At 36.0% G+C, this 25,718-nt stretch overlaps 1 protein-coding gene and 1 pseudogene across 5 annotated transcripts in view; both read right to left on the reverse strand.

The window, feature by feature from the left end:
• Positions 1–25,718, reverse strand: part of CRB1 (crumbs cell polarity complex component 1) — a 282,711-nt gene that overhangs the window by 115,546 nt on the left and 141,447 nt on the right. For 4 of the 5 annotated variants that reach the window (XM_050765233.1, XM_050765201.1, XM_050765191.1 and 1 more), the window contains 3 exons: positions 24,039–24,234; positions 21,001–21,140; positions 14,559–14,741 (listed from right to left, as the gene is read on the reverse strand). In XM_050765233.1, the coding sequence (XP_050621190.1) occupies positions 14,559–14,741; positions 21,001–21,140; positions 24,039–24,234 (519 nt within the window). The remainder of the gene's footprint in view (positions 1–14,558; positions 14,742–21,000; positions 21,141–24,038; positions 24,235–25,718) is intronic. The other variant, XM_050765223.1, reaches the window with a different exon arrangement.
• LOC126939728 (uncharacterized) lies at positions 7,454–8,357 on the reverse strand (annotated as a pseudogene).

Genomic DNA, 25,718 nt, shown 5'->3' on the forward strand with positions numbered 1-25,718 from the left:
CTGGTTGTGCATTTTTTCCTGATACAAAGTTTTATGTCTTTTGCCGGCATTCACAAAACAGTAACAGGATAACGTATGAGCTTGTAAAAAGGATAAAAATCAAACCTCAGAACTGACAATACTTTTGGTGGAGGGAAGATACTATATTCCTGATGAAATTAGACTTGATGATCAACTTAGGGTAACAATGAGGCAGGAGGTGTTGGAAGTTTGAAGAAATAGAAGATATAAAAAGGGTCATCTTAGGAGGTAGAGCTCTAGAAGGATTGTTGTCTAGTGCTAAAGGCCCCATGAGATTTGGCGCCATAAATTTAAAGTGACACTCATCGATTCAGTGTGTGGTTTGTGAGTTTTTCTCCAACCACATAAAATTGGTTGTAGGTGTGGAGAAGGTGGAGGATTGATTTAACCATAATTGTACCTTTGTCAGGCAAGTACAATGAAGAGAACAAGAATCAGGTGAGCTGAAGGTATATGCAAGGAAATAATTATAGTGTTGGACCTTGGAACCTTAGCTGAGACAGAAAGTAAGTAAGGCAATGACTGGAATAAAAGTGGTTAAGACACCAGACTAGGCTCAATGGAAAAAGTTCTAAAGTATATGAACTGGAATAATTGGAGGTTCTGGTCATAAAATAGAATGATTTAAAATGAAGTATTTTAGGAAGGTTATTGGCAATAATAAGGCATAAGTTATGATCAAAGAAGTGGGCAGAAGTGTGTGGCATGGCAGTCACAGTCACTGGAAATAAAGATTTCAAATAACAGAGATATTGGTTTATATCGGTTGTCTGCACAGATGCTGAAAGCCTCAAAAATGATGACAGGAGTAAGACATTAAGGTAATCAGTGACTGAGGAGAAGGTACCATGAGGTAGGAAGAATGTTGCAACCAAAAGAGGTAGTGAGCAGTGTAGTTCAACATGAAGTGGGTTTTTGATGTAGGCATTTAATGCTATAAACTTTCCTCTTAGGATTGCTTTTGCTGTATCCCAGAGGTTTTGATAGGTTATGTCACTATTATCATTCAGTTCAAGGAACTTTTAAATTTCCTTCTTGGTTTCATTGTTGATCCAATGATCATTCAGGGGCAGGTTATTTAATTTCCATGATTTTGAGGGTTCCTTTTGGAGTTGATTTTGTTTTATTGCACTGTGGTCTGAGAGTGTACTTGATATAATTTCTACTTTTATAAAAAAAAGTTCTATAAATATCTGCTAAGTCCATTTGTTTTAGGGTATAGTTTAAGTCCATTGTTTCTTTGTTGATTTTCCATCAACAAAAGTATAAACACCTTGTGTTTTTTTTTTATTGTGTTATTGTTTTATGGGTCCTGTGAGATTTATGCTTTAAGAATGCTCTATTTTGGTGTATTTTGAAGTTCTGTTTCAAGATTTAGAGCTGCCTTTTAGCAGTTCTTGTAGTGCTGGCTTGCAAGTGGAGAAATCTCTCAGCATTTGTTTGTCTGAAAAAGATTGTGTCTTTCCTTCACTTATGAGGCTTAGTTTCACTGGATAGAAAATTTTGAATGAGGAAGGAAGACTAATTTCCTAGATGAAGCAATGACATGAGGATATTCAGCTTACCTTTGGGACTAGTCAAACATGAGATTTGGAAGAAGAATAAAAGACAACCACCATTCAAGAAGACTGCAGAAGAAATGGTACCTTGAGAATATAGCATGGTTTGAGCTTAAGCAAGCAGGTGAAGGAAACATTTAGAAAAAAGTTGAGGACATTGGTAATTGGGCTTATTAAATCTTCAGCATACAGAGAGAAGTTCAGAATGGGGTGGAAAATTGCATGAAATTGGGATATGTACAGAGCATTCTTGGATAAAGACCAGAAATGATGAACTGGGATGCTGGGACTTCTGTGGGTGACTGAGGTGAGCAGACTTATAAGTCATAGTGGTATTGTTCCTGATGTACTTAAGGAAAAGTTATAATCAATTCTGATTATATCTTCTTCGGAAATTAATTGTTGCTTAAGTAATTACTAAGGGGTAGTTTTTTGCTAATGGCAGATATAATAAAACCTCTTTTGAGAAAGCGATATGTAATTCTTCAGGAAGAGGATTGGTTGGTCTCAGGAAGAGGTTTTGGATACTTTTTCTTGCCCTGGGAACTGGGTTGCTGGGGGCTAAAGTGAAGCTCTAGGTGAATGTGCATGTCATGGCAGTTGCGGAGCGGATGCAGGAGGAAACAGGTGTTTCTGAGGGTCGTCTGTGTTGATGTGAGAAGACAGACTCTCTCAACAAACTAAAGCAGTAGACATTGGGAAAAGAGCTATAATTAATCATTTTTTAGGTCAGGTGTAGGTCAATAATATTGTTCTTCTTAATGATTACCAGGCTTAATAAACAAACTTTTCGGGACCTTGGGTAGTTAGAAAAAAACAGGGGATGTCAAGATGGGCATCCTCATGAGTAGCAAACACACACTTGACCGCATCATATGAGAGCTCACAGGATGGTCTACTGTGAGGACAACTCCCAATATCCTCAACCTTCCCTCTGATCATTTTCTTCAGCTTCTTACTCTAACAAACACTAGGCTATTCTCAGGAAACATTACTCTCCTGAAAGCTCTTTTAAATGGGTGTGGCCCACATCTCTCTCATCAAAATAGAACCCTGGTAAGAAAATCTACCTTTCAGGTCTTCTAAGTTGACAGGACAGCACCTTAAGACTTTAATGATGAATTTCCTGGTTTTGTTCTTTAGTTTCAGAAAATTTTTCTAATACGTGTTGGCCAGCATACTTAAGTTGAAGAGTTGGCACCTGTCTGCTGATTATTCATTTGAGAGTTTTTCCCTTACTTGTGTGATTACAAGTCAACAGAAGAATGCTAACCTGAGAAAGCAGCCAAGGCCCTTGATGCCACAGTTATCTATCTTTGTCATAGGGTCTCACAAACATATCTGCCTGTGTTTTGGTCTGTATGTGGTCTTCCAAATATCAGTCTTTAAATTTTCCTCCTAGCTAGAATATCTTTGTACATAGTAGGCAGTAAGCAATCAATAAAAATAATTTTTTAAATTAATGTGTGTATAATGTGGTATGCCTGTCCTAGTTATTGCAGCTAACATAGTAAAATCAAAAGGAGTACAAGCATAAATAGTTATACACACGATGAATAGTTTTGTTTCTAGAAATCAACAGGCATGGTAAAGGCGAAGGTAAATGAATCAGATGAATCTGTTGAAAAGATGTTTCATGAAGTAAACAAGGATATAAGAGAAGTTTGATCTTTTAGAGTTACAGTTTTATATGCATATCAAATATCTGTTTGAGAGTCCTAGGATTTATACTCTCAAACTTGAAATTGTAAGTAAGAAAAAGAAAAGTGCATCTCTAGGAACAATGCTCCTGAAATGTGAAGTCAGCAAATGAAAAAATTCTATTGAAAATTTCTCTTCCAGCAGGAGATATTGACTGTCCCATTGCCTAATTCCTTCATGACTACATGAAACTTTGAATGATGTATGTTTGGCCCTCTATGGCTATTTTAGTTGAATTTAGGTAAAGTGACAGGATTTGATTTTTAAGGAAAAGCGAAAGCTTCATTTTTAGCAACATTGTGCTTGAAGCGGATGAAGTTGAGAACGAAAGCCCTGTGTGCAGTCACTTTGCCAGGTGGCTCTCATCGGGGTGTTTATTGTTAAGAAACTCGCTATTTTTGCCCGAGGTTTGAAGCCAGGACTTCATAGGATCCCCTGCTGCACTCAGTTCTTTCCATACAGAGAGCAGATGGGTGAAGCAGAATAAAATCCCAGCCTCAGAGGCAACAATGTAGCGTTCCAGAGACCAGGGAGGGTGTTCCTCTGAGTTGGAGTACATGCTAATTGGAGTTGGTGAAGGAAAGTTAGAAATGAAAATTGGACTTGGATGAGATGGTTTGGAAACTTGTTAAGGGTATTATCATGAGTATAGTTTGATAAACAGAAATGAAATGTTCACATGAAAGACATATCAATTGCTTCCAATTCCACTTGGCTGGTTAGAACAGAGTGGTTCAAGGGTAAGCACATAGGTCATGAGATCCTTGTAAAAGTTTCAGTAGTAAGGTTGATTTGTATTTTTAAAATGTGAATTTATCAAGCTGTTTGGGTTCTTATAATTTCCACTAACTTCTATCTCGCATAAACAGCATAAAAGTTCCTCTTTATTGATTTATCCGATGGTGCCTTTTTATGGCTCCACTGTGCCAGTTATCATATTGTCTTATACTTTGTGCATCATTTTCCTCCTGTTCTTTCATTTTCCCTTGGGAAGAGACCATGTACTCTCATCATTTTATCCCCAGAACTGAGGCCAGTGCCCCGGACTGGAAAGCTCAAACATAATACAAAGAAGCGGCCAACATTCCTTCAGTAGTGGTCAAGGGTGGTCATACAAAATAAAGATAATTTACTGACTTTGGAACGGACTGAATAGTGTTACTCAACTACAGGCCTTCTCCAATTATAAATTTATTTTGCTTACCATTAAAATTATGTGGATGTGCAGGTTTAAATAAATGCACAGACATTTAAATCAAGTGGTAATGGTCCCTTCTCATTTTAATTTGAGTGTTGCAACTATGGTCACAAATAGTTATGACAAGCTATGAGCATATTTTGCCAAATTTTTTTGAAACCATTTTGGAGAATTAGAGTATAGTAACCACTATTGCCTCTAGAGGCATGGTTCAATTCTAGTCATTAAAATATCGAAATGGATCTTTAGACTTTTCTCAATTATCTCATCAAATGAGACTTTTGGTTTCTCTGGGCCATGGTAACTTGCTTTCCTTGCTGGAAATTCTAGAAGAAACCTTGAATAAAAGCTAATCCTCCTTCAGGAGGCCTTGATTTCTCTCACTAGGATTCTCTGCCTCCTTGAGTTCCTGTTTTCATTTCTCATCTTCCATGGTTTCAGGTTCTCTCTATTTCTATATCCCTGAGTATAATTCTGAGACTCTCAGTTAATTTTCTTCTCTGGTATATATCATTTTTACATTATAAAAAGTTAGAAAAATTACATTACATATGCAAATATTTTCAATATAGAAGGTAATTACACAAGTAGTGAAGAGTAATAAATACATTCTTAATTATAATACAAAAAACAAATAGTTTATAACTGTATTTAACACTTGGAATGGTTCTTTTGAATGGAGCTGTCAGTATATGTACTATGTACAAACACATTTTTCATCATAATGGAAATTTTATTTTAATCTAACAACCAATAGAGCTGTAAATACACATAGCATGCAAAAAAGTAAACTGTATATTTTCTATCTGAAAAATATAAAATGGATGTATAACAAATAAAAATAAAATAAAGTTGAATATCCAACTATTCAGGGTGAAAGAAAGGCAAGGGAAATAGTAAGTTTTTTATTAATGATTAATTATAGTCATCTCATTGATAAAAATAAATTATATTTTGAACTTCTTGGTACTATCAGGAAGATAAAGAGAAAGTTAACACTTGCTTTTCTACCTGAAGCCATTAAAAAAAAAAAATCACACAATTTTCCTTATCCTACTATAACACAAGTGTTTTTAACAAATGTTACATAGGGACTTTTAGACTGGACAAGACAGCATAGACTTGTCTCTCCCTGTTTCTCCCCACTAAGCATGACTAAAAACTACATATAACAACCAAATAGAACTCTGAAAGGTAGAAGAGGAAGGTGAACTGGTTAGAGATCCCAGGTGTAACAGCAGAACATCAGGGCTTTTTATAACCTCCAGCATAATACAAGAAGGTGCCTCAGTCCTGGTGTTTGCTGACCCCCAGTCAGTAACAGAAACAAGAGAAGGTGGCCCAGGTTGGCTCTTTCTTTCCCCAGATTGAATGAGAGTCCCACCTACAACACAGGGTGAGCCTGGAAGAATGGGCAAAGAGAATTAAACACAGCCCTTCTGGAGGAGGAGGAGGAGGAGGAGGAGGAAGAGGAAGAGGAAGAGGAAGAGGAGGAAGAGGAAGAGGAAGAAGAAGAAGAAAAGAAAAAAGCAGCCAGAGAAAGAGCTCACCTCCTCTGTTGCTGAGGCTCCCCTCCGCTCCCCAGAGGCATCATATGGCAAGGGGGCCATGGCAAAAAGAATTATGCTACCACAATGGCCTGTTATGTGAAGTCTTTTCTTTCCTTAACAGTTCTGAGACTCTCTACTTCTCTCAAGAGATACCCTGTGCCTGGGGGATCAGCAAAGGGGATTATACCACAACAGGTATTCAGCCTAGGAAATGCTCTCTACCCCCAGAGACAGGGAGAAGCTCACCACAACACCCACCAAAGGAGCCTCTTCATCCCCATAAATCAAGACTCCCCTTCCTCAGAAGGATATGGAACATTCTCACCTAAGGAAACACCTTCTGACCACTCAGGGATCATCAGTAGAGACCTGGGAGGCCCAATGGCACAAGGTAAGCCAAGAAAGTCAGAACAGCACAGCAAAGACTCAGGAAATAAACTGATCATTGGAACCACAGTCCATATAAGTAGGCCAGGACCTGTTCTTGAAACCTAAAAAGGTGACTGCCTGCTAAATTCAAAAATTCAAAGAAGACATGGAGTCTCCTAACCTAACAGCTAAAATGTCCAGCATACAATTCAAAATCATCTGTCATCACAAGGATCAGTAAAACCATGGCTTGAATGAGAAAATAAAATGAAATGATGTCAACCCTGAGATAAATCAGATATTGGAATTATCTAACAAGAATTTTAAAACAACCATCATAAAAATGATTTAATAAGCAATTACAAATTCTCCTGAGATGAAGAAAAAAATAGAAGTATCAGCAAAAAATATGTTGCTTAAAATAACAAAATGGAAATTATAGACTTGAAAAAAAACAATAGATGAAGTAACTCCCTGAATGGGCTCAATACTAGACGGGAGACAAAAAAGAATAGAATCAATAACTTGAGGACAGATCAAAAGAATTTGCTCAATCTGAGCAAAAGGCAGAAAATAGACTAAACAAAAATAAAAACAGAACCTCGGAAACCTCTGAAAGCACAGCAAAAGACCCAATATTTGTATGATCAGAGTCCCAGAAGTGGAAAAAAAAAGGATCTGAAAGAATATGCAAATAAAAATTGGCTAACAAGCCCCCAAATTTGCCAAAAGGCAAAAATCTACTGATTTTAAAAGGTGAGACTATCTCAAATAGGATAAACCCAAATAAGTTGACACCAAGTCATATTACAAATTGCTGAGAATTAAAGACAAAGAAAAAATACTGAAAGCAGCTAGATAGAAATAATCTATTACCTTTAGGGCAACACCACTTTTCTTTTTCTTTTTTGCAAGCATATGATTGAGTTTATTGCAGAACGGTAATAGGAAATGAGACTGTACAAAGAAAAGAGATGGAGACAAAACTGGATGACGATTTCATACTGTGTATCCCATCCACAGGCCTCAGCAGCCCTCCCACGGATCTGCCCACCTCAGCAGCCCTGCTACGGATCTGCCTGATTCTTTCGTATCAAGAAGTTGGTCTTGTGAGCCATTTCCATGTTGTAGATCCTCCCGCACCTTTCATAGCTTTCCCTGTGTCGCCGGCCACATGGCTCCTTATAATACTGTCGATGCTTAAGGTCCTCAATGAGCCCATCCGTAGTGAGGATTCTGTTTAGGGTCCTCTATGCACCTTCCATGTTCCTTTCCTGTACCGTCACGGTCCTGGCCATGAACTTCAGATGTTTTGCCATGACCTTGGATTTAAGTCTCCATTCTGTAGAGCCAGAAAGACCCACTCCCGGGCATGGAAAGGACAGGGGTGGCAAGGAGGCGCCACAGGGTGCCAACAACAGCACACAGTTCCAAAAGGGCTTGAGCTGGGAGTTGGGAAGGGACTCTGTTGGTATTTGAAAAAGGGAGCAAAAGCCTGCAAACCTTCCCGCCTGCCAAGCCCACCTTCCTTTCCCCAAACCCTGCACCCAGCACCACTTTACAATGATAGCAGATTTCTCATATGAAACCATGGGGTGCAGAAAAAAAAGTTGTGTAGTAGAGTTTTTCAAATCCCATAAGAAAAGAACTGTCAACCACGAACTCCACATTTAATAAAACTGCCTATCAAGAATGAATGCGCAATAAACACATTCTCAAAGGAAAACCAAAAGAAATTGTCGCTAGCATACCTACCCTCATAGAATGGCTAAAGAAAGCTCTGTAAACCTAAATAAAGTGATTTAAAAAAACAGAAGGAATCTTGAGGCCCAAGACGGGAAGGACAAACAATGGAGAATAGACATATAAGTAAACAAAATGGAGTATCCTTCTTTTCATGAGTTTTCTAAATTATACGTAATGATTAAAATAAAAATTATAACACCATCTGACCCTCACAACAAGGATATTTTAAAGTGCAGAAGCAAAAAAAAAAAAAAAAAGAAAAAAAAAAGAAAACCTAAACGGAAGTAAAATTCCTATACTTCACTTAAAGTGGTAAAATACTGAAACCAATAGGCTGTGATCAGTCATACCCAGAGCAATCACTATGAAAATTACACAGAGCAATATATTTAAAAATGCAATGCAGAAATCAAGATGAAATTCTAAAAATAGTCAACTAATTCATAGGAAGTAAAGAGAAAGAAAGGAATCAAACAGAAAACACATAATAAAATCATAGAGCTAAGACCTACAATATTACTAATTACTTAAACATAAATGATCTAAATACACCAATTAAAAGGCAGAGATTGGCAAGGTGAATTAAAAAAGCATGACCCAACAATTTGCTGTTTTGATATACTGTTTACAAGAAACTCATTTCAAATTTAATGACATAAGTGGGTTGAAAATACAAGGGTGGAAAAATATATACTGTGTAAATATAATTTTTCAAAAGGCAGGAATGCTTATGGCAATATCAAATGAAGTAGATTTCAAAGCAAAGAAAGAATACGAGAAAAAGGTATCATTGCATAATGATAAAAGGATCAACACACCAGGAAGACATAACGACTCTAAATGTGTATACACCAAACAACAGGGCTTCAAACTACATGAAGAAAAATTGATAGAACTAAAAGAAGAAATAGACAAATCCATAATTATAGGTGGGGACTTTAACACCTCTCCTCTAAACAAGTAATAGGACTGCTAGACAGTGCTATTCTGTATCAGTAAGGATATACAAAATGTGAACAACACCATCAGTCAATGGGATTTAATTGACATATATACAAATTGCCTCTAAACAATAGCAGAACACATGTTGTTCTTTAATTTTTATTCAGGCAACCATGGAACACTTACCAAGATAGATCGTATCCTGTGCCAAAAAACAAGCCCCAACAGATTTGAAATAATTTGAATTATTTGAAATGATACAGAATGTGTTCTCTAGTCATAATGGCATCAAACTGAAAATCAATAACAGAAAGATAGAGAAAAATTTCTAAATAGAAATTAAACAATTCAATTCTTATTTCTAAATAATCCATGGGTCAAAAAGGATGTCAGAAAGGAAATTTAAAAATACACAGAACAGTATTAAGATGGAAGTATGGCATATCAGAATATGTGGGATGCAGTTACTAAAGCAGTATTGAGAGTTAAATTTATAATGCTCATATATTAGAAAAGAGAAAAGGTCTTAAATCAATAATAAAAGTTCCTACCTCAAGAAGCTAGAAAAATAAAAATAAATTATAAAAAAAAACCCAGAAAATAAACCCAAAGCAAGCAGAAACAAGGATATAAAAAGGAACAGAAATCAATAAAATTGAAAACAGGAAAACAGAGAAAATCAATGAAACCAAAAGCTAGTTTAAAAAAAATCAATAAAATTGATAAACCTGTAGAAAGATGGACAAAAAAGGAGAAGATGTAAATAGTCAAAATTAGGAATAAAATAGAGAAATCGTTATAGATTCTGCAGCCATTAAAAGAGTAACAAGGCACTACTATGAGCAACATTATGCTCAGAAGTTCAACAGAAAAATCAGCAATATAGAAGATCCAATCAATACAATCACCCAACATGATCTAATTGACATATATAGAAATACTCCATCCAACAACAGCAAAATACACAATTTTTAGAAAAAAAAAGGACCAATCCCTTGAAATCCACAAATCACCAAAAATAGGTATTCTCAATAGTCTTGTAACAATACTGAAATTATATCTGCAAGTCAAAAGATCCAGAAAACGGAATCTCCAGGATCAGCTGATTTCCCTGAAGATGTCTACCACATATTTAAAGAATAATTAACATCAATTTTACATACTCTCTTCCAGAAAATAGAAAATGAAGAAACATTTCCCAACTTATTTTATGAGGTCAATATTACCCTGATTGTAAAACCAAAGACAGTATAAAAAAAAAAAAAAAAGAAAAGAGAGAGAAAGAAAACTATAGATCAATAACTTTCATGAACTTAGAAGCAAAAAAGTCTTACAAAATATTAGCAAACTGAAAAAAAATACACCAAATGGGATTTACTTCAGATATGCAAGTCACATTCAGTATTTGAAAATGAAACAGTGCAATCTATCACATCAACAGGCTAAATAAGAAACTTACATGATAAATCAATTGCAGAAAAAGTGTCTGACCAAAGGCAATACCCATTTATGATTAAAAACTCTTAGCAAGTTAGGAGTAGAGAGGAACTACTTCAACTTGAAAAAGAGCATTTATAAAAATTCTATGGAGATCATAGTTAATGGTAAAAGACTGAATGCTTTCCCTCTAAAATGGTGAATGAAGCAAGATGTCTGCTCTCACAACTCATACTCAACATCGTAAAATAAGTAGCATGTGTATTGTAAAGGAAGAAATAACACCATTCCTCTTTGCAGATGGCATAATTGTCCATGCAGACAATGTCCTGGAATCTACAAAAAGAATATTCCTAGATCTTATCAATGAGTTAAACAAAGTCTCACTATACACAATCAACAACCAAGAAACAATCATATTTTTATGTTCTAGCTCTCTAGCAAGTGGCATCTGTTGCTTATTACCAGGAGTAACAGTCTGGACACGTTTGGCCACTGCATTTTGGTATCGGAGTCACCAAGGAAAACACAACACAGTCAAGTACTACATGGAACAATTTTTTACTCACATAAAGAAGAGACAGAGCAAGGTCAGCTATGTAGTTGGCGTCAGTCCCCATAAATAGAAGGGCCTCCTTGCAGCAGATGCGGGGCAGTTGGCAGCATGTAACCCTCTCATGCTGCAGCAGAAGAACCTTTTGCCCTCCCCGCAGAAGAAAGTTATAGCAGTGGGGCTGGCTAGGTGCCATATGATACATATGTTTAAGCAGAACAAGGGAGTACATATTGAGTCTGAAACAGGGAAAGATATTCCCACACAAGGTGATAACTCCAGCATGGGCTGCGAGGACGCTTTATCTCTTGGGAAGGAAGTGTTCTGGGCCCAAGGCCCATTCTTACGTGGCTGAGTAGGGGTTTGAAAGACCACATGCACAATACTGCCTTTCCCAACACTAACAGTGAATATGTAGAAAGTGAATTAAAAACAGAATACTATCTACTATCCCTCAAGTATATACTATATACTTAGGTATAATCTCACAAAAAATGCCCAGGGTCTGTATGTGGAAAATTACTCAACAGCTAAAAAAATAATAACAACTAGGAAATAGGCAAAAATCATGGGGAGACATTTTCCTGAAAAAGACAAATGGATGTCAAACAAGCATATATAAGATGTTCAACATCACTAGGCATGAGGTAAATGCAAATTAAAACCACAGTGAGATATCATTGCATACCTATCAAAATGACTACTAAAAAAATGTGATAACATTAAATGCTGGTGAGAATGCAAAGAAATTGGATCACTCGTATATTGATGGTGGGAATGCAAAATGGTACAGACATACTGGAAAACAGTGTGGCAGTTTCTTAGAAAACTAAGCATGAAACTATGATAGGAACCAGCATTTTTACTCCTGGGCATTTACCTTAGAGAACTGAATACTTACATTCACACAAAAGCCTGCACAACAATGTTTCTAGCAGCTTTATTCATAATAGCTGAAAACTGAAACAATCTAGATGCCCTTCAATGGCTGAATGGTTAAAAGAAAAAAACAAAAAACCTTTGATATATACATACCATCGAATTTTACTTAGCAATGAAAAGGAACAAACTATTGATACACAACCTCGATAAATCTCCAAAGAATGATGCTGAGTGAAAAAAAAAAAAAACTCCTATTCTAAAACTTTATGCACTGCATAATTCCATTTATATAACATTCTTGGCATGACAAAATCATACAAGTGCAGAACAGATTAGTATTTGCCAGGGATAAGGGATGAGGAGGCAGGGAAGGAGAGAGGGGGAATCCTTGTGATGACAATTGTTCTGTATGTGGACTTTGTCAATGTCAATATCCAAGTCTGATACTGACTTATAGTTTTGCAACATGGTACTATTGAGAAAATTAGGTAAAGTATACATGGGCCTCCCTGTATTTCTTAAAACTGCACATAAATATACTATTACCATTTAAAAAGCTATTTTAAAATGAAATGTAGAAAAACATATGTAGACATAAAAATATGTGACATAGTAAGCAGGAGGATAAACTTAGCATCAGAAGATCTAGGTTTGTATCCCCAGTGTACCAGCTCTAGCTATTGTGACAAATTGGTTATCTGTTTGCAAACTTATTTTCTCTTTATTTTAGATACACAGAAAGACTAGATTTTCTAGTCTTTTCTGCAGTTAAATGTAGTTATATGATTAAATTTGACCAATAAAATGTTGGTAAAAGAGATATTCATTACTTGTAGTGGTTGGTCCATAAAACCTGCAGGTGTCATCCTCCATTTTCTTTCCTTCTCCAGTGGCTTGCTGCAGAGGAGCACAGCAAATTTAGAAGTAACATTTTGAAGTGAGGAAAAAGCATAGAGGAGCCTGTGACCCTGAATCGCTATTTGTAGGACAACTGATGATGGGAACCCAGTTTTGGAATTCACATGAGTGAAACATAAACCATTTCATTAAGCCACAGAGATTTGGGGCAGCCAGGACATCTTAACTCATATAGTCATTCCTGGCAGCTCTTCAGAAATCAAGCCCAACACTTTTTTCTGGAACATTCTACTGCCTCTCCTGTTTAGATCTGCAGATTCAAGGGGTCACCCATTTCCTTTTATTTGATGAGGCAATATTAGCAATTTTCTTTGGCTTTGACACAATCACCCCTTTATGACCCTAAAACCAGTATTTTAAAAATAGTTTATAATGCTTCACCTTATTCCAAGAAAAATATAAAGTAGCTGACAAAAGTGCATACACCAGACCAAAATCAAATAATTTAGAAACAAATTTTTGAAAAGGAGCAATAGTAAGAAAGAGAAACAGGAAATTTAAATATCCCCAGAGGTGAGGTAAATACACAAACATATTTCAGAAAGACCTGTATGTTTGCAGATCTCATATTTATTTCTAGCAGCTTAAATAGTTGGGAAATACGATATATTACAAGATTTGTTTTATGCATTTAATCAGTTTAGTCATATCAAGATTTATTTGGATGCATTTTCAAAACTAGGGTAGGAAGTATGCATGATAGAATTTGTTCAGGGTAAATACCACTTTGCTGATTGACACCTGAGGGAATTTTTTCCTGTATGTTCTCCTTGAAAGGTCAGTGAATAAGGAAGTAAACATTTTCTTTATCGACCGTGCAGCAAACACTGCCACAAATCAAAGATCATTAAACTTCAAAACTGAAACATTGAAAGAGAATCCTAACTGTAAATAGACCACCGCCTTCTTTTCTTATTTCTCATGTACTTTTCTGAGAAATCCTGAACAACAACTGAAATATTTTCCAGAGGCATCACTTAATCTATTGAGAAAGAAACATGATAGAAATCTAGATTGTAATTAGTTTTCTCAGTGGTATCAATGCAATTGCGGGTAAATTGCTAGCCATTAATGAATTGGAAACTGCCTCAAAAATTCTGAAAATTTTCAGAACGGGAAGGAGACACATACAAAACTGTTCAATGGAAAACAGACATGCAAATTTCCTCTGGGTTTTAGGTAAGAAAGTTGTAAAAAAAAAAAAAAAAAAAAAGAGAGAGTAATTTAAATTTGATATATGGAATGACTTCAGCTATAGAATCGTTGAGGAAGATTACTTGAGACTAGGTCATTTTTCCCAGTGTAAATATAAGCACAGTAAGTTTTTTAGCAAATTTGAATAACATAAAATTTAACAGCATTATCAAATTTGATAGCATAAAAATTTCAACATTTTCTGTGTATAAAGTAAAGAACTTGAGATGCACTCCAATTCCCAGCATAACATATAAAAATGTCACCCCTTTCATACCTCTTTTATCCCTGTTTTTAATATTTCTCTCGTGATTTGAGGAATTCTGACATGTGAAACAAGATACTTTTCATGCCCACAAGGGGGACCCTTTGCACCATAGCAACGGAGTTTACACAACACAGATCCTGCTAATACCCCAGTTGGTTAAATCCACGTTCTGCCATAAAATGCCAGAAAGTCAAGTCATATCCCATCTCCTTGGCCTCACCTGTGAATCCAGGCTGACAGATACAGACATAACCTGAGGCTTCATGGTAGCTGAAAGTAGAAGGCAGTCCAGTGATGTGTCCATATTGTTTCTCTGAGGACAACTCCACACATTCCCCATCAGACTGGCAGGGGTTACTAATGCATTCATTGATATCGATCTCACACTGGGCACCTGTGTATCCTGTAGGATAAAAATTCAGAGAAGCTGCTAAGTCAAAGGTGTTGAATCATAGAGCATCTGCCTGAAAGGAGGCTGACTGCTATACTGGCATTGATTTAACAAGTTGATGTGCCTGCCCTCAAGGAGTTGGTAAGGGGAATCTGATAAGATTAGGCTTATGTGGAAACAAGTACTAGTAGCAGTAAAATCACTTAAAAAATTTTGACCAAAAAATTTTAAAGAAAAATTTGATTAATAAGACCTGAAATAAAATGGGATGTCAGGATAACCTGGATTTAACCTGAACATTTTAATGAAAGGCTCCAATTTTTCAAATATTCTTCATTTGTGAAATTGTATTTTAAAATATTTTAAGAGAATAGCTGAAAAGTCAGCAAATATCCCCAAAACCAAACTAAATTATCTTAAAACTCAAAGTAAAGGTAAATCCTTATTTCCTAACACTCAATGAAACAGAATAATAGGTTGTTTTAAATTTGCATGGACTTAGCTGGATTATTTTATTAGGACCAGGAATAAGAACAGTAAAACATAAATGATTTGTCACTTTATAGATAATTAAAATATTAAATATCAATGAAAGTTCTCTATTTGAACTTTTTCTTTGCTTTTACAAATATGGGCAACTGTAAGAACATATACAGTTTTAGTGTATCTGAATGTTTTAACATAACCGGAACCATATTATATGCATTCTTTTTTTTTTTTTTTGAGACGGAGTCTCGCTCTGTCGCCCAGGCTGGAGTGCAGTGGCCGGATCTCAGCTCACTGCAAGCTCCACCTCCCGGGTTCACGGCATTCTCCTGCCTCAGCCTCCCGAGTAGCTGGGTCTACAGGCACCCGCCACCTCGCCCGGCTAGATTTTTTTTTCCGTATTTTTAGTAGAGACGGGGTTTCACCGTGTTAGCCAGGATGATCTTGATCTCCTGACCTCGTGATCCGCCCGTCTGGGCCTCCCAAAGTGCTGGGATTACAGGCTTGAGCCACCGCGCCCGGCCTATATGCATTCTTTAGCAACTTGCTTTATTCACTCCCTTGCACAGTCTACCAGTGTTAGTAATATAGATCTAACTCATAATTTTTAACCACTGCCAAGTATTTCAGAATATAGATGTGTCATACCTTAACCATTGTCTTACAGTTTAACCTTTGTTTTATGTACATTTTTGCTATTGCAATGTTGCAATGAATATCATTATACATGGCTGTTTGTGTAAGTGTTTGAGTATAACCCTAGAGTTTATGCCTAGAGGTGGAATTTCTGGGTCATAATTTATGTACATTTTTAATTTTAATAAAAACTGCCAAACATCTCTAATTTAGTTGTACCACTTGCACAACCAGCAGTGGATGATTGTGAATGTGGCTCCAAATGTTTGCCAATGTTTTCTATCACCAAATACAAAAATTTTCACCAGTTGGTTGGATAGAATATAGTATCTCACTGTTATTTTGGTTTACATTTTCCCAGTTAATATTGAGCTGAACATTTTTTTTTTTTTTTACCATTTCATTTTTTTTTCCTATTTTTTCATTGGGCTGTTTTTCATATTGATTTATAAGAGTATTTATATATTGTGTATAGCGCAAGCCCCAAAATGTAAATTTAGTGGGATGCAAATATAACACTGATGGTCGACAGGATAACATCAACTGTTTTGTAACATGGTAAGAGAAAAGTATAAAGTTTTTTTAAATTTATATTTATTGATTGATATATTTTTAAGACGGATTCTCACTGTATTGTCCAGGGCGGAGGGCACTGGTGTGATCTTGGCTCACTGCAGCCTCCGCCTGCCGGGTTCAAGTGATTCTCCTGCTTCAGCCTCCCAAGTAGCTGGGATTACAGGCGCGTGCCACCAAGCCCAGCTAATTTTTGCATGTTTAGTAGAGAGACGAGGTTTCACCATGTTGGCCAGGCTGGTCTTCCTGACTTCAGGTGATCCACCTGCCTCTGCCTCCCAAAGTGCTAGGATTACAGGCGTGAGCCACTGCGCCAGTCCTGATGTTTTTAAAGAAACACAATTCAACTTCACAGTCGCCTAAGGGCCTTTGCAATATCATTTAACTCTGCTGAGAAATGTTTTGGAAACAGAATTTACATTTGAGAATTATAAAACTTGTAAACTAAATCATAGTATGTCTTGTCTTTAAATTCATTCAACAACTTCCCCTTTCACATAGAATGGAATTCAACATCCTTAATATAACTTTAAAAACTCCCTGCATTCCCACAGTCTTTGTGATGTTTTTCTCTCTTCTAGAAAACTCTCCTTCAAGTGTTTACTTGGCTAACTCTTACTCAGTTTTCAGACGTCATCTTGTATTACTTTCTCAGAATAACTTTCCATCATGGACAGAGATAAATAAGATTCCCTTATTTTCTCTCGTGCCACCCAACTCTTTTCTTTCATTGCTCCTTTCATAATTTTAAATTATATATTTATTTGTGTGTATGGTTTCCTCCCTCAGCAGGCTGTGTGCTTCACAAAACAGAGACTGTGTTCATTTTATTTACCACTCCAATACTGAGCAATATGTAAGTGGTAGACCTTCAGTCACTAGTACTACTCAAAGATTGAAAATAACAATTTAGATTATAATCCTAGTTTAACACATAAACCAGGGAATTGACTATTAAAAGCAAATAATGAGATTATAATATGATTGCTCATTTTGTATTAATAATTTTAATAAACATCTAAATGAGATAATATGTTAAATCATAACCACAACATAAATTCTGCAGCTCAACAGTGTAATACATTTTTTACAAAAAGACCCTTGGGGCCTTTCTCAACAATCTGAAGAAGAAACTTAGAGTCAAAACATTCTTAAAAAAAAAAAAAAAAGGAAACTAAAAGAACATGTCAGATCCAGACCCAACAATCCTTTATATTGACCACCCCAACAAAGACCATTCAGAGTCTCTTAAACTTGAATGTCTACTTTTTGAATACTATTATTTCATACTTAAGGTTCTTCAAATACATTAAATAACAGTTTCTACAATAAGTTTTTATTAATTGGTATTTGTTGTGCCACAGTGGACTTATTGAAGAAAGGCTGGACTATTTTCAATTTCCTTCTCATTCTGACTCGAGAAGCACATAAACCAGGTTAGGGAGGAATTTAGAATCATCATAAATCCTTTTTTTGCTTTTCCGGCTCATGCATTATCTCATTCCAATCGTGAACATTAGGAAGGTTCTGATTTATAGTCTTGCCAGTCCTGTCCCCACCCCTGAGGCTCTGTGGGGATTTTATTTGCTGCTCTCTTTAACCATGTATATAAATAGACTCCTTCAGTCAAGACTATATTCAATAGTTTTAACAAGCTTTTCTATAAAACTCTGAACAAAGAAACAATATGATACTGAGTCACATCCCCGGGGTTCTTATATTATGTTTGTTTGTTAACAATTTCAATCACATCTGGGCATCAGGAAATCTTTTAAGCTAAGCATTTAAGGTGACTGACACTTCTTGTAATTATTAATTACTTCTGAAATGAGGACCCTAGGCAATTATAGCAGTGGATTCTCGCCATTGTGTTCTGTGGCAGTGGAGTCATGATCTGAAGAAACGGTCTCCTTTTCTAGAGTAGTTTGTAGTGTTAACTTTTATCTTTGTATACAACAGCAAGATAGGTTGCAAAGGTATTCAGGATATTCTATCTAGGCAATATTACCATCCGTGCAGTAATCCAGGGCAGAAATCCAGAGGCAAAACTGTCCTAAACCTGTGCCCTTTTCTTACTCCCCACATCATTTCCACCTCCTATGTGACTCTCAGGGCTATCCCCCCACCCTTCAACCACTATTCTGTTAGTTCTAGCAAACAGACTTATCTCTTCAAACTACTGAAGAATCTTCTCCCTAGATTTCCCTGCCTTTAGTTTTATTTTCTTCTATCATCTGCCACGAAGCCAGGGAACTCTTTTGAAATTAACAAAGCAGATTTTGTTACTTCTCTGTCCCATAGTTGGCAGCGCAGATATGCAGCTTTGTGATCTGGCTTCAGTCCAGCTCCCCGGTTCCATTTCTCTACCTCCAGCCCTACACAGTCCAGCATTTTTGCAATCACTCAAAGTTTCACAATTGGACATGCTCTTTGCTTTTTTTTCTTTTTTTTTCTCCTTTTTTTTTTTTTTTTTTAGACGAAGTCTCACTCTGTCGCCCTCAAGTGCAGGCTGGAGTGCAGTGACACTATCTTGGCTCACCGCAACCTCCTCCGCCTCCCGGGTTCAAGCGATTCTCCTGCCTTAGCCCCCTGAGTAGCTGGGACTACAGGTGTGCACCACCACACCCGGCTAATTTTTTTTTCCTTCTTTTTGTACTTTTCGTAGAGATGGGGTTTCACCATGTTGACCAGGCTGGACTCAAACTCCTGATCTCAAGTGATCTGCCTGCTTCGGCCTCCCAAAGTGCTGGCATTACAGGTGTGAGCCAAAGCACCCAGCCAGATGTGCTCTTTTCTGCATGTGCCTGCCACCTTTCTTGCTTCTTTCTTTCTTCTTCTTCTTCTGTTCTTCATTTCTTAAATAAGTAATGGACTACACAACTTTCTAATTTTGATATTCATTTAACTTTTATTTAGTGCTTACTATGCTCCAGGATAAGCCAGGAGTTTTATATACATTACTGGATTTATCTCTGAAACAACTCTATCCTGTGGATATTATAAATTAGGAAACTGAGGCTCAGAGCAGTAATTTGTCCAAAGTCACACAGCTACTGAGTACATTTATGGAACTTGCTCAGCCATCTTTAGCTTATCTAAAATGGTGCCTCTTTGAGCAAGCTATCCCTGTACTTCTTTTCTATTCATTTTTACAGAATTTATTATAGCCACTTATTGTACCAAAAATTGTACTATATACGTTTTGACATATGTCTCCCTACTAGGATTTAGGCTCCTTGGAGGAAGGCACGGTACCTTTTTTATTCCCAGATCACTATTGTTTTAGCCACTGAAATTCATGTGGCTTAAATGCTTGAATCCATGAATGAATGGAACATGTACTAGTTGGGTTTCTTGAGGTAGATGTTCTTAACTGCCTGACCATTACAAACTCCCGCCCTCATACATAATTTCCACCTGGTGGTATAGAACTTGCAACATAGTTGCCCTTTCTTGAGTGCTTAATATGTGCCAGACTCTATTTTTATAATTTTACTTTTCATAATAATACTACAAGTAAAATATTTTTATCCCTCTTTTGCAGATGAGGAACTTAAAGATTGAGAGGAACACTTATTCTATGTTTTATTCTATTTTTAGTTTTTTAAGCTTTTAAACTTTTTACTAAAAATTAAAACCCAAACACACACCATAGTCTAGACCTACATGGAGTCAGGATCATCAATATCACTGTCTTCCACCTCCACATCTTGTCCCACTGAAATATCTTCAGCAGCAATAACACACATGGAGCTGTCATCTCCTACGATAACAGTGCCTTCTTTTGGAATACTTCCTGAGGGACCGCCACAATCCCATGGATAGTGAGTGATGCTACAATGTTACGACAGCCATGACATCACTCAGTAGTAGGACTTGTTCAGCTCCATTGTAATCTTACAGGACCACAGTTGTATATGCAGTCCATCATTGACCAAAATGTTGTTATGTAATGCAAAGCTGTATGTCAGGCAGTTTGTTTCCCAAAATAAGCATCAATATTTGCCTGTGGCCTGTAATGTAACACAAATGTTACGTACTGTTTTCTATTGATTCTTTTATCACCTCTACACTCAAGTCTAATTATCCTCTATATGTGAACTTTGGTTATGGTTTATAGATAATTAACTTTTTATTGTATTAACAAATATAACTGGTTACATTACAAATGCCTAAGAGAGTAAAAGTTCCTAATAGTTTAACATTATTTCATTGGTTTCTATATATTCCTTCCATATAAAAGAATATCTTGGGAAAAAAGACACGCATCTTCCAGTGAATTTTTATCCATGAAGATCATGCTGAATTTCATCTTTTCATTGATTTTCTTCCCCTCTGTTCCCCTAGAGGGTTATGATCATTGGGCAACTTAGTAACCTACTTTAGACAATATTTAGTATAGTGGTAAATATGTTTGAGCACTGAAGAATAAAACTAAATTAAACAATAATAGCTAGAAGAAATAATTGACTTAAAACATTTAACGAAAGTAATTTTTCGTTTCATTTGCTATAAGCGATATGTTTCTATTCTAAACAAATGAAAAATAATTGGTGGAAGGTATTTTGTCACTTACCAGGCCAGCAGTGACAAGTGTAACTGTCAACACTGTCCTCACATGTAGCATTATTATGACAAGGTTTTGACCAACAAAGAGGCATCAGGGTCTCACAGTGTGTCCCTGTGAATCCACTACCCGTGCAGTTACAGCTATATCTGGAAAGTAATGAAATTTTCATGTCAACTCTTGGTCATATTGAGATAAGATATCTTTATACTGTTTCTTCATGTCCATCAACCCAAGACCCATGGCATAGTCTTACTACCTCAAAAACTCTGGGGAATTATCTATACAGGACTGAATGCATGATTATTTACTTATTAATGTCTTATTATCTTTTAAAAAATCTAGCTTCATGCTAATTTTTTAAAAGTACAGCTTCATGCAAATCATGACTATTCAGTTTCTCATTCATAAACTGAATATAGTACCTATGTTACAAGGTTATTGTGACAATTATGTATGTGTATAAAGAATAGACACATATCTGAAGGTACTAAATATAAAGAATCCCATGTATCTGAAGGTACTAAATATGTTGCTACTAAATAGCACTTAATAAAATTGTTAACATGTTTTAAGGTGGTAGAGAATGATTTATACCATCATGGCACTCTGTTATACAGAGAGCCCATTAATAAGGTCTCATATGAAAAAATGAAAACATAAATTATGAAAAACTCAGGAAAAGCCTTCATTAAATGAATTGTGACTTATGATGTTCTCTTATTTTTAGATTGCAAGAATATTTAAACCTTACTATTTCTAATTATTCACGGATTCACTGGAATTATCAAATAGCCCCAAAATACACATCTAATGAAGAAAGTTGTTGATTTTATTAAGAGGAGATGTTAATTTAGGTGAGGGTCTCCTCAAGGATTTAGTATTGGAAAAAATGGATCTGCACACTCAGCTTAGGCAAAATGAGGATCTTGGGAAAAGAATATCTATGAATTTATGAGGCACATAGAATCCTCTTCGCTATGGCTGTATGTGTTTTTATCACCAACCAAATATTATAAGTGACTATAATCTTCATATGTGTTGTATGAAATCTATTTGCTATTCCATTTGTTCAATTAAAAATACCTACTAAAAATCTAGTATAGGTAAAACATTAGTAACAAGAACCCTGTGGTCAAAGGGCTTGGCTGGCTGACTAATGGACCTCAGTTCATGGAATTAGGAGCTCCATTTGCATACTTCCTTTGGTCTTCAAGAAGTTCTTTTTTTTCCCCCCCCGTATACCTCATAGCAAACATTTTAAATTTTTGTGAGAAAACAAAGTCAGGTTGTATTGGATCGATCTTATGACTATCATCTCAAAATTTAGGCAAAAAGAGAAAATGGCACAATAGGGAAACTATTCATGGCATATTCAAGAGAGAGAATAAAAGACAGCAAAGTTTTAGCCTTGTTTTGTTTACATTTCCAAAGGAATCAAAATGTTGTGTCATTTCTGTCCTTATGCTTTCTGGAAACAGTGGAGTAGGGAGGGGTGAGCCTCCTTTTCCTCTGGAGGTCTTGTGTGGAAATTTCCATTGTGACCTGTCTGTCTCTGTGTTGGCCAGTTACCTGTCTCCAGGAATGTAGATTTACGCTCCTAGAGCATTATTGGGGTACAACTAAAAGTCAAAGACAAGACATGGAATGTAATTAAAAGTTATATTTTATATTTTAAAAAGAATATACAACCACATTGTTCTATTTAAAATTTGAGGGCCAGGCACGGTGACTCAAGCCTGTAATCCCAACAGTTTGGGAGGCCGAGGTGGGTGGATCACCTGTGGTCAGGAGTTCGAGACCAGTCTCGCCAACATGGTGAAACCGCATCTCTACTAAAAATACAAAAATTAGCCAGGCATGGTGGCGGGCATATGGAATACCAGCTACTCGGAAGGCTGAGGCAGGAGAATTGCTTGAACCGGGAGGCAGAGGTTGCAGTGAACCAAGATCACACCACTGCACTTCAGCCTGGGTGACAGAGCAAGAAAAAAAAAAGTCTATTATTTTGATTATTTTGTTGCAAATTTTTGAAGCATATGTGCCTTTTATTGCTCTTCTTTTAACTCTGATTCACTTTGAAATTAGATTTGGGATAAATCATGTCTTATTTACTAAATAAAGAAAAACTGGATTCTGGTCCTCCTTTTGCAAAGAATTAATTCTGTGAACTTGTGGGCGTCTTCTCATTTCCCTAAACTTTAGATTCCTTATTGTAATATGGAAACATTAATACTCATCTTGCCTTCCACTGAGCTGTTGAAGGATCAAACAAGATAATTTTAAGTGCTAATCTTTTTAAAAATTGTTATGCATTTGATAACTCAGTATCATGGCTTAAACAAGTGTTAGAAAGTTTTTCAGTGTTGTGGCTTAAATAAGTATTAGAAAGTTCTTTTAAAAATGTTTTATATGAGCTCAATTACTGTTACACACATTTATTATATTCATCATATTGAGAGGTAATTCATTGCTGTTCTATTTTGCCTGAAAGCCAATGATAGACTTCAGTTTGAAGCAGAATCACATGGCTATTTCTCACCATTATGCTTTTTCAAAAATATTCACCCAATTCCCTGAACACGTGGAAATTAATTCAAGATATAAGTAATTAGATATCACTGCCCTTTCCAACATGGTCATGGTTTGTATAACATTTTTAAAGGATTTATTGTTGTCATCTGATTTATATCCTTGACATACAGATACAACCTTATATACATATATATAATAATCTATAGTTTTGTTTTTGCACCTTTCCTATCTACAACAGGTTTATTTCATGCAATTGAAAAATTGGCAGTTTTCCATAGGATAAGCAGTTCTAAACTATTACAAGAATTACTTGTAAAATCTTCCCTCTTGAGACAGATGGTATCCAAGAATACCCTTTTTAGTGAAATCTGAATGTTTTCATTAGTTAAAGTATAAAGTTACCCCCCCAAATTTTAAGCCGAGAATGTGAGAGCTCTAAATTCACCAGAGTGGTAAAATAGTTCTTGGTCAGGGAGTTCTAAGGCAATCACTCAACGCCAGAGAAAATGTACCTGTTTTCTCCATCCACACACAGCCCTCCATGGAGACAAGGTTGACTGGCACACTCATCAATGTTGAGTTCACAATGATCCCCTAGGAATCCAGGGGCACAGTCGCAGAAATAGGCCCCCAGAGCATCCTGACAAGTTGCACCATTTAAACAAGGCTGGGACCAACATTCATCAATTTCCAATTCACAGTTTATACCTTTTTAAAAAGTCAGCACAGAAAAAACAGAAAAAGTTTTAGCAAAGTGTTCACAATTCAGCAATTTGACAATGCTTTGTTTACCAGAGCACTTGTCAAATGTTCTGTTACCCAAAATAATTTCCCCCTTAATTGTAATTGATATTAACTTTTGGTGTGCTTGTGGGAAGTTGCACAAGGCAGAGCAGCTGTTACAAAGAATTATTGCATACAACAGCTTGTGGTGTTTAGTCCGTGAAAACAAATAAGTCATTTTTAGAACAAAGTTTATTGTTAACTGCACTTTTGTTGGAAGCCTAAAAGTGGCTGGTCGATGTTTTTCTATTATTTTTAAATACTTAATTTAGTAAAGCAGCAGAGAGAACAGTAGGTAAGAGCTCAGACTCCAAAGCCAGACAGTTGGGTCGGGATCCTGGCACAGCCACTTATTAGCTGTATGACCTTGGGCAAGTTTCTCAGCCTTTCCATGTTTCAGCTTCCTCACGTGAAAAAGACAATAGTGGTAATTATCTCATAAGACTCTTAGTATAATTAAATGTGTTCAAAAGTACTTATAACAGTACCTGATACATACTATTTGCTAGAGAAAAAACACTTTTTTTGGCAAAAAAAAATCTATTGTACTAATATAATGTGCAACTATTGATCTAAGTGCTCATTTTGCATAGACATTTTTATCTTAATTTTTCTTTTTGTAAAATACTACCTTTAAATACAAAAATTGGTGACTTAATGCAATTAATGGCATCATTAGAAGCTGTTAACACTTCATTTTAAGGTAATGTTATATTAAAACAAACTGTACTTATCCTCCCAAAATTAGTAGGTAAGTATTATTTGCTAAACAAAATAAGTTTATGATTTTTACAGGTTGTAGCAGTATTTAAATAACAAACTATTTTATTAAATGTCAAAACAGTATTTGATATACAATAATCACATTTGCATACAGGTTTTAAAAGACACAAAAGGAGGAATATCCATACTTACCCATCTTTGTTTCTGTGTTTCTAATCCCAAATAATAAATTATATATTAAAATGATATTAAAAGATTTTCAAATAGCTCAGAAGTCAGTAGTAGTTTGATTTGTACCCATTTTTCTTGACAGAAAATGCAGCAGGATATTCTAACACCATCTATTATTTACAACTGTTACGAGATTCAACAAATACCCAACTTAAAAGAGAAGCCAGCATATTAAATTTGATTGTTTTTTGAAAAATAAAAAACTTAAACACTAAATTTATGTCCATAAAAACGGAAACTTTTGCAATAGCACTTGTTTCCAGGTAAATGGTTTGCTCTTTAAGGCTTAGCTATTTCTTACGCAGTCTGTGAATGAGATTTTCCATGGCTCTTTTACTTGGCATAACTAAGGTCCTGGAAAAGTGGAAAGAACATAAATTTTTTAGATAGACCATCCAGGACTGAGCTCTGCTCTGTCACTACTAACAACGAGGCTGGATACAGTAAATGCTACA

The sequence above is a fragment of the Macaca thibetana genome, chromosome 1 (assembly GCF_024542745.1).
Source record: "Macaca thibetana thibetana isolate TM-01 chromosome 1, ASM2454274v1, whole genome shotgun sequence".
Classification (NCBI taxonomy): Eukaryota; Metazoa; Chordata; class Mammalia; order Primates; family Cercopithecidae; genus Macaca; species Macaca thibetana.